The 9,743-nt window shown below is 44.2% G+C and overlaps 1 protein-coding gene across 6 annotated transcripts; it reads left to right on the top strand.

The window, feature by feature from the left end:
• The first annotated feature begins 201 nt into the window (after nt 1-201).
• On the top strand, nt 202-8,999 carry LOC100381650 (putative STRUBBELIG family receptor protein kinase). Of its 6 annotated transcripts, none has more exons than XR_004852481.1 (17): nt 202-687; nt 1,882-2,011; nt 2,093-2,161; nt 2,342-2,407; nt 2,494-2,565; nt 2,655-2,726; nt 2,850-2,921; nt 3,016-3,081; nt 3,739-3,804; nt 3,972-4,423; nt 4,503-4,550; nt 4,634-4,950; nt 5,046-5,314; nt 5,422-6,253; nt 7,782-7,921; nt 8,065-8,221; nt 8,373-8,999. XR_004852481.1 is itself a non-coding variant. In XM_035962308.1 (17 exons), the coding sequence occupies exons 1-17, from the start codon at nt 573-575 to the stop codon at nt 8,457-8,459; spliced, it is 2,334 nt and encodes a 777-aa protein (XP_035818201.1). In that variant the 5' UTR covers nt 202-572; the 3' UTR covers nt 8,460-8,999. The 6 variants fall into 6 exon arrangements, 4 of the variants coding, with proteins under 4 accessions (XP_035818201.1, XP_008658776.1, XP_008658773.1 ...); XR_004852480.1 differs by having other exon boundaries at nt 4,497-4,550; nt 8,376-8,999; XM_035962308.1 differs by having other exon boundaries at nt 5,422-5,560; nt 8,376-8,999.
• Nucleotides 9,000-9,743: the final 744 nt, after the last annotated feature.

Genomic DNA, 9,743 nt, shown 5'->3' with positions numbered 1-9,743 from the left:
GTTTGGATACTGTAGGAACAAACCCGTACCCATAAACCCGCTGGGTACAGATTTATGCCCATTAACAAACCCATGGGTATGAAAATTGGACTAAACCCGTACCCTAATGGGGTAAAAACCCATCGGGTTTTGGGTTTCGGGTACCCATTGCCATCTCTACGCCCAATCATCTCATCCATCCCCACCCCCACGCAGTAAACAAAACAAAACACACCCCGTGCCGTGTCTCGGGCAACGTCCCAACTCCCAAGGCGAGCGAGAGCCAGCCCACCATTTTTACGCCCGCTCTGTTTGCGTTGCGTCTTGCGTGCTCCCCTCCTTCCCTGCCTACTGCTCTACGCACACGCAGCCACTACTTGCCTTGCCAGTTGCGTCGCTGCTCATCCCAGACTCCCAGCCCCAGTCCCGTACCCCAACCATCTCCTCTGTCTCCGCCTCGTCGCTTCCGCCCACTCTTCCTCGCCGCTGCCTCACGGCCCCATTGCTCCGAGCGCGGCGCCGGTCGCGATCCGACCGGGGGTGCGCGGCGCCGAATGGTGTGATCGACCCCGTCGGGAATTGGGATCGAGGTCATGCAGCGGGCTCCGGAGCGCCGCCGCGGCGCCGGGCCGCTCCTGCTGCTGGCGCTGCTCGTCGCATTGGCGGCCGCGCCCAGACTCGTGCGCGCGGTCACCGACGCTACCGACGGTACGCTCGTGCTTCCCCTCCCCGTCTCGTCTGCGCTGCTCTGCTCGCAGCGAGCTGGTTCCGTGGACCGCTTCGCCACCGCTCGATCGCGCGCTGGTTTGGTTTGGAGTTTTGTTTTGCCGGCGCAGGTGGGTTGCTCCGGTCTTGTCGGTGGTACTGTACTGTACTGCGAAGCGAAGCACCCAAGCAGGGCGCGGAGATCGGATTGATTCTGTGCGGCGCTGACGTGCTCTGGCGCAGCTGCCAGCTGGGGGAGCTGCGGCTCGCGTTGCTCTCGCGCTCTTGCTTTCTCGCCTGCCCGGTGCCCGCCCACCTGTAGTTAAGGATATGTGCGGTGCGGCGCGGTGAAATTATGTCGGTGCCGGCGCTGCTGTGTGGTGTGTGGGTGACAAGTCACAAGTGGGGAATGATAAGGGCCTCTGCTTTTTATGGATTATTACAAGCTCAGTTTCGGCTCCGTGAGAGTGAACCCGACATCCGAGCTCGCCCGCCCGGCGGCTAAGTAGTTGTCATGAAACCTGCAACCTCGCGTCTGCCTGCTACTGCAGCTGCTGCAGGGCGGCTGTAATTTGGATCGCCTTGGTGTTTTCAGCTGGTTTGTGCCACGCGGGGCCGTCGCTTTCGGCTGGGATAACGAAAGCAACCTTTGAGGCGTTATCGAAACGAGCTGTCTGTCTTGTGCTCCTGTCTTATCTCTTATGACAACAATGGCAGACGCGGATGGGCTGCTCGCGTGCTGGATCCGTGGATATTGATAACATGCAGATGCAGGGGAAAATGATGGTTTGCTAATTACGTTAGGCGTACTGGTAGCAGGATGGTTTGCTAATTACACTAGCAGTACAACACAAACAGCACGGGAGCTTTAACCGCACTACTTGTGTTAATTGTCACATTATGGTACTGCAGATTGTGCACGTAGTGAGGGCCCTACCCATGCTGGGATCCTAGGACGGTAGTCTAATTGACAATAATGTTGATTAGTGTGTAGTTGGTTCATTAGTCAATTGTTAAGTATTGACGTGGGATCATGTTCCTAAATTATTGAATTTAGATTCTTTGCAAGCGCAAAATCTTCTTTTATACTCTGTTTTAGGTCAGGTGTTGTGCAAGTGCAATGCAGGCAGTGTCGTTTTTTTCCCTAAGGGTTACTCAATGCTGATTGTTTCTTCACGCTTCTTTTATCATCTGTAGTCTCTGCCATAAACGGACTGTACATGTCACTGGGATCACCACTTCTACCTGGATGGACTGGAAATGGTGGAGACCCGTGCGGTGAGAGCTGGCAGGGTGTTGTGTGTACCGGCTCTTCCATAACTGGAATGTATGTCAGGTTCTTCATCGCATTTCCTGTTATCTATTGTATTTGTTTTACGTTTCACCATTATCAACTCACTGTTTTTAGAACCATGAATGCTGCAAACTTGGGAGGACAGTTGGGAAGTTTAGGAAACTTCACTGCCATCACCAGCTTGTAAGGATGTTCAAACTAAATCTGTTACTCATTATTCGAGGTTTTTCATTATATCCTTGTGCCATGATCAACACTGTGTTGCAGTCTGAATTAGAATATTTTCTACTGGTTGGGTTTGTGTTTATGACCTTTTTCGTAGACCGATTGAGTGTCTGACCAATAACTTTATTTTGTCTATAGAGAGCTTAACAACAATAATATTGGTGGAACCATACCGGAGGACCTACCTGTTACATTGCAGAGTCTGTATGTTCATCTATCATTTCTGCAGTCTCTTTTAGCCTTTGAGACCATTAATTTCATGGAATGATCTTTGTTTTCTCTTGCTACAGTTTCCTCTCTGCTAATCAACTTACTGGAAGCATCCCAAGTTCACTGTCAAAACTCGAAAACTTAACAGCCATGTAATCCCCCCTCTCTCTCTTATACGCAAGATCGTATTAATGCTAGTTTTGTATGTAAACCACATACTGTGTGATCCTTGTTTTCCCAGGTCAGTCAACGGCAACCATCTAAATGGAGACCTACCAGACACTTTTGATTCACTCAATAGACTTGTAAATTTGTAAGACGCATCCTATTTCCTACATTCACTCATTGGACTTGTAAATTTGTAAGATATGTGTGCAGATGTGGGTCAATATGATGTCTTCACCGACTGACCATACCATCTGTACTTGCTTTACAGGGATATTTCTTCGAACAACTTGAGTGGTGTGTTACCATCTTCAATGAAAAACCTGGCATCTTTGACTTCATTGTAAGTTTTCCTCTTTTGTGGCCTTTGTTTTGTTATTTTCCTATAATTTGTTTTCCCAGACTTATTTCCTTCTTTTCCACCTCTTCTATGATAGGCACATGCAAGATAATCAACTGTCTGGGACCCTTAACGTTTTGCAGGATCTCCCACTGAAAGACTTGTAATACCTCGACCTCATAGCTCTTGTCCCATAGTTGTTCTGTTACATTTGTATTGATAATTGAAGGCATGCCATTTATCATTATCTTGTCATTTACATAAGTTAGCCTATTTGTCGAGTTTTACCTAACGACGTATATGGTATTGCGATACGATGTGGCATCAATTTCCATCTCTGATTTCGAAAAAGTGTAACATTTCATGTTGGCTCCAGCCACTGCATGTTTGACTTGAACAATAGTTCAGCAGATCATGATTGGCCGATGGCTAACACTCCACAAGCTTGTGCTCGGTTCCTAAAGGAGTTAAAAAATTTAACAAACTATCTCTTGCTGCCTTCTCGTAGCATGTTGCACTTGCACTTCTCTCATGTGCCGCTCACTAATATCTGGAAGCAATGATATCTCTATAGGGTTTTCTTCTTTGGAGAAAGTAACACATGCTTCATTTACCATGATCTTGCAAATGAGCACTTAATCAGCTAAGGAAGTGTTAAGCAGTTCACGTCAAGCTCTGCATTCGTGCAATACAGTTGCTCTACTCTTGTACTTGAATTGAATTACTGAAACCAAATATATCTCTAACCTCATATATTTAAAATATTACTTTGATCATTAACTGTTTGCATTTTTTAATATACTTTCCTGACTTCGAACAGGAACATAGAGAATAATCTTTTTTCTGGACCGGTGCCTGCGAGTTTGCTTAACATACCAAACTTCAAGTGAGATACCTTCTTTCTTTCATGTTTACCTTAATCAGCTTCATTAAACCTCCACGCTGTTATTTGTAGTAATGCTATTTCATCTATTAGGCAAATATGTAATTGCTACTTAGATAAGTTATGTAATATATATGACTTGTTAAGCGACTAATAGTATATCATCACAGAAAGGACGGGAATCCATTCAATACCAGCATCGTCCCATCTGCATCTCCGCCTTCAACAGGACCAGCTCCAACACCAGCAGCATCAAAACCAGCTCCAACACCAGCACCCACCACTTCAAATTCAACGCCCCCAGCACCAGCACCCTCATTTCCTTCAAGATCTCCTCCCCCGCCTAAAACAACCTCAAACTCTTCTGAAGGATCAACTACCCGAGATAGCACTTCACCATCTAAGAAACACAGTACATCAACCCTCAAGATTGTTGGCTTTGTTCTTGCCGGAGTAGTGCTGTTTATTATCATAGTCCTCCTAGTATTATTTTGTCTATCCAAGTACCAAGAGAGACGGTCGAGATATGATCATAACAGAAGTCAGCAGGCAAGGGTGCATCATAGGGTTGAACCGCAAATCAAGCCACCTCCAGTGCAACAAAGCAATGATCTTAAAAAAGGTAAACCTTTCATCCCAGTATTATATAGCTTTGTGTTTATTTTTGGTTTTCCTGTAATTGGTTTATTTGATAGGTTCAGGTGAGGTACTTGATAGAAGGGGCCATGAACTAAGTTCATCAACGGCAGGTATAAAGTCTTTATGACAAAGTGCATCTAAGTTATATTCACTAACTACAAATGTCTGAAAGTTTGCGTGCTATTGTTTACAGCTCTCGCAAAGAAATCTCCTGAAAACCAAAAGGAGCATGTAATTAATTTTGATCGAACAGATTCAGATCTGTTTCCTGTTTCTCTACCACCACCACCTCCTCCACCTCCATTACCCCCAATTGAAAGAGTTATTGCAAATCCCATTGTTCCACCAGAAAAGCGATATAGTCCTCCACCAAAGACAAGTAGCTCTACTTCTGCCACATCATTCTCTATTGCATCTCTTCAGCAATATACAAATAGCTTCAGAGAGGAGAATGTGATAAGAGAGAGTAGATTAGGAAAGGTTTACCTAGCAGAGCTTCCTGATGGCAAGGTATGAACTAAGTATTACCTGTCTTGGTGAAAGAGCAGTCATTATGCTCAACATTCAGTTCAAGTATCAAGCTAGTATTCTTGTATTTTGTGTAGTTATTGGAGGTTTTGAAGATTGACAATGCTAATGGAAGAATATCAGTAGATGACTTCCTAGAAGAGGTTGAATGTATCTTAGATATCAAGCATCCTAACATTCTTGAGTTAGTCGGATACTGTGCTGAATATGGGCAGAGGTTACTTGTGTACAATCACTTTAGCAGAACGACACTAGATGACACACTTCATGATGGAGAGGATACTGAAAGTGCACTGTCATGGAATGCCCGCCTCCAGGTTGCTCTTGGTTCTGGAAAAGCCTTAGAGTAAGTGAAATTATTATTCTATTAATTAGTATAATAATCCACATATGATGTTCTTTAAAGAGATGAGCTTTCTGAAAATTTATTTTCACATTATATTTTTCGTAAAGGTATCTCCATGCTAGCTTCCAACCTCCAATTGTGCACCAGAATTTTGAACCAGCTAATGTGCTCCTTGACAAAAAGTTCTCAGTGTGTGTTGCTGAATGTGGACTGGCAGAATTGATGCCACCAAGTTCAGTCACTCAGGTAAGCTATAATATTGTGTTTCATGTTTCTAGAACGACTAAAACGGGGATAATGCAATCATGGTTCTATTTAGTATTTACATCTTTTCGCCATGTCCAGTCTGTTTGAATTGCTCACATTACTATGGTTGAAATATCTCAAGCTTTGAATATCATCGTGAATCCTTGATTCATAGGTGTTAATGATCAACACTTTTATGAGGCTTAACATTTACTTGTTCACTGTAGGATAGTTTCTGTTGACAAGCCAGGGATTTCCCATGTTGTAAATTGTAATCAACTTAACTACTGCAATTGCCTATTGCCACATTTCTATCTTCTCAATGTTTTTCAATAAGTACATTTAATCCTTTAGCTATTCTGTTGTTCATAGCAAGCTAATATGCTTTACTGATGGTGGGTGCAAAGGCCCTGTGGAACCTCCAGTGCTAGGTCTAGTGGCTGTGACTGCAGTAGATCTTAATCAAAAGGCTAACCCCATTGTAGATTTGGCATGTAATTAAATCGCTTTCTGTTAATGCAATGACACACAATGTTTTTGAGTGTTCGAGGAAAAAATATTTGAAAGGCCTGGAACAGAGTAACTGAATGTTGATGGCAAAAAATCATGTAATATATGCAAATAAGGTCTGTACAACGGGGATGATGGAATGGTGATAATAAATCCACTACTCCAGCAACTCCTTGTAGCTCAGTTGAGTAACTATATCCTCACTGACATAGTTCTATGTCAGCTTGTGACTCATCTTGTTACAAAATGCTACATACCCCTTTGGTTTGAACTTGGAAGCGACTAAATTGTGGTTTATGTAAATACTCTATCTCATAAAATAAGACATGCATGTTTTTTTTTAAAAAAAGTCAATGTTTTAAAACTTTTTGACTAATAATTCAGCTAAAACACATATTTTTAGTTTATGTATTTTATATTTGGTTTGGTGAAGTGTTTGCAATAGGGATCATAAAGACAAGAAGGGCATTAATAGTGCCATTATTTTAGGGGCATGGTGTTTGTGGTTACAATGTAACCGGGGTAGTCTTTCATGGTGATCCTCCTTCCATCAGCAAGGTGCAAAGAAGTTTCTTGGATGAAATGGCGTGTTGTGTTCTAGCTAGAGCCAAACATCTCGGAAGTTTAGGCTTAGATGAAGCCCTTAGTGTGGTCGGGTAAAGGGTGTATTTGGTTTGGCTTTTGGCTTTGGCTTTTGCCCCATAAAAGCCAAAAGCCAACCAAAGAGTTGGATCCAAGAAGCAGCTTTTTCTAAAAGCCGACTTTCTCGTAGTGCAAAACTGAAAGCACCCCTGGACCTGCTTTTAGTGGCTTTTGGATGGAACTGTGAAAACATATATCGAAGAACTTTTAACGACTTTTAGTGGTTTCCACCAAACGATTTTTAGCTTTTTAACAGCACACAGCCTACAACAGCTTTTTCCACAGCTCACAGCTCACAGTAACTTTTTTCACAGCTACAGCCCAACCAAACAGACCCAAAGTAGCAAAAAGGGCATCTAGCCTAGTAGTTAAGGGCTTCCAACTAGCACCTCCAAGTCCTAGGTTCGATCCCCCTCGGGGGCGAATTTTCAGACTTGGTTAAAAAAATCTCCTCATTGTGCCCCATCTGCTCTCGGATTACGATGTCCTGTGCGCCACCCTCCGGTTGGGCCGTTGCAGAGTGGAAAGTTGACGCCGACCCGCTAGTGATGGGGCGACATTGTTCGGGGATTTTCTCGGCCGGGATCATTGTTTCGGTCTCTTTTTAATATAATATCGGGAAACCAGTCTTTCCCTCCCCGGCCGATTTGTGGTCGGGTCAAGTACCTAGGTTGTTTTTTAGCTTTAAGTGTGTGAGTTATCTTGGGGGTTCCTGCGTTGCAGATTTCTCCCTTCTTGTAGGATGTGATGTTCTCTTCTCTCTAATATATTATGATGCGCAACTCTTCTGCGCGTTTCGAGCGTTTTATATTTATTGATGGTATATTTTAAAAGAAATAAATGGTCAGAGTTCTGCTCTAAAGACCGTGCCAAAAAAGTATGTCTTATTTTATGGGATGGAGGGAGTATGTTGATTACCTTATCGGCTCAAGGTCGATGCTTATGCTTTCCTAGGCTCATCACAAATGATGGCTTCGTTTGTTTTATGTTGCTAGGTGTGACAAAATGCATCTTCTTGTGTTGAAGGGCAGAAATTGCAAGTTGACTAGCTCTTGTTTATTCATTGCAGCTGTCAGGTCGGATGCGTGCATTACTGAACTACGAAGCACCTGAGTTGCAGGATTCTGGGGTCGTTTCAGAAAGGGGTGATGTATACAGCTTTGGTGTAGTGATGCTGGAACTTCTTACTGGGCGTAAACCATATGACAGGTAAGGGGTTACTGAAAGCAAAAAAAGGCTAAGGTTGACCAGTAGTAAGATTCCCTAGTCGTTTCAGATAACTTTTGTTCATTACAAAAGAAGCTAAAAATGGCTTTCTGGTTGACATACCCGTTCTATGTGAAAATACGCAGTTCACGCCCGCGTCATGAGCAACATCTTGTTAGATGGGCCAGTTCTCAGCTTCATGACATAGAATCCCTGTCCAAGATGGTGGACCCATCTATACGTGGACAATGTTCTGAGAAAGCATTGTCACGTTTCGCTGACATAATCAGCCGCTGTATCCAGGTAATTCGATTTTGCTTTGGTCTTCGTCCTTTCATTGTAGTCTGCAATATCTAAGCGGCATTCCCCTCCCCCCATCTGATTATTTGCACAGAGTGTTTAGGATAATAAAGAGACCATGTGTCTGAACTGACCTGAATCTTTCGTAATGCAGCAGCAGCCAGAATTCAGGCCACCAATGTCTGAAATTGTACAAGACCTAGCTAGACTTGTAAATGCCACCGGTGAGGAATCAGAGTAACCCCCAAAAAAAGCATGGAGCCATGGAAGGCATACAATACAAACGTCGCGACCAAGTTACGTGCTGTACAATTTTTTTGGGAAGATAATTGTCTTGCTTGGTCTGGGGAGAATACTGTGAAGATGTATTTTCCTCAGAGAGCATTGCACACTAATGTCAGATTGGAATTTCATTTAGACCTGGCTGGGGAGTGGAGGTGCAGCCATCTGTGCACCTGATTGTTGATCAAATCCATGTAATATTTTTGCAGACATGATATTATATATAGCGACAGTGGCGGAGCCTCCGCCAAGCGCCAAGGCCCGGCCTGATCGGGCACGTGTCCAGGCTTCCGCCGAGGAACACTTGGGTGGGCTCTCGATCGGCCTAGCACACGGATGTTTGGATGGGTCAGGCAGTGGTGTCGATTTCAGGCCGGCTCCGCCACTGTACTGTATAGCAAGGTGTATATATAGCAAGACCCCGGATTCTTGTAATAATAGTCAGGGATTCGTTAAATTTGTTACTCTAAAGCTAGTCATTTACTTGTTCGCCCGTTTATCATGTTGGATGGTATCTACTCTCAGCAGTCGAAGAAAAAAAAAACTGCTCAGAGTGCTTGTAGGGAATAGAGATTTGGTTGTTGCTGCTCTAAAGCTCAACGGGGCGTTCTCCTTCCAGTTCATGCCTGCCGAAACTTGAGAAACGTTTATCTGTGGGTCTATTCCGCAACGCTGAACGAAAAACAACAAGATTATTATCATATATGATCACGTCTTGAAGGAGACCGTAGAGACGTTGGTTGCGTCTGAGACTTGGGTCTTTGGTTGGTATGGGGGCCACTTCTGCTTCCCGGTCTGTCGATTCTTTCACGGCATCATGTGGTGGAGGTTGACGTTGGTCTCGAGTGTCGATTCCTCCTCGCGTCAGTCGTCCGTGAAAGAAATTCGCACTCGCAGTTTCACGACTTGATTCTTTACTTGCTTCTACTCTTCCTCTACCTGGGAAAAAGAAGATTATACTGGAGTTTTTTTTTTCGCAAGACTCCCAACTCCAAACCACGCATCCGTTGCTGCCGAATCGGACGGCACATCTGTAGTGGGTAGTTCCGCCGCCTGAACTGCAAACTAAAGTAAATGGCCACAAAGCAAAGGTTCTTAAAACGGCGACGCCGGATCAGCAAGTCAACGGTGCTAATTGGACGCCCATTCAGTCCTTGGACCAGTACATTTACAAGCGTGTCTTCCTTGTGAAGAGTCCACGAGTATCGTCGGAGAGACACACAGCAGGGGACGTCGGCATCAT

The sequence above is a fragment of the Zea mays genome, chromosome 9 (assembly GCF_902167145.1).
Source record: "Zea mays cultivar B73 chromosome 9, Zm-B73-REFERENCE-NAM-5.0, whole genome shotgun sequence".
In the NCBI taxonomy this organism is placed as follows: domain Eukaryota; kingdom Viridiplantae; phylum Streptophyta; class Magnoliopsida; order Poales; family Poaceae; genus Zea; species Zea mays.
Note: the sequence above shows the minus strand (reverse complement) of the source record. Positions and strands in the feature narration are given on the sequence as shown.

Coding starts and splice junctions, on each gene's coding strand:
- LOC100381650 (XM_008660551.4), top strand. CDS start 573: ATGCAGCGGGCTCCGGAGCGCCGCCGCGGCGCCGGGCCGCTCCTGCTG. Junction 3,082..3,738: donor GATCTCCCACTGAAAGACTT/GTAATACCTCGA, acceptor GACTTCGAACAG/GAACATAGAGAATAATCTTT. Junction 4,551..4,633: donor ACTAAGTTCATCAACGGCAG/GTATAAAGTCTT, acceptor TATTGTTTACAG/CTCTCGCAAAGAAATCTCCT.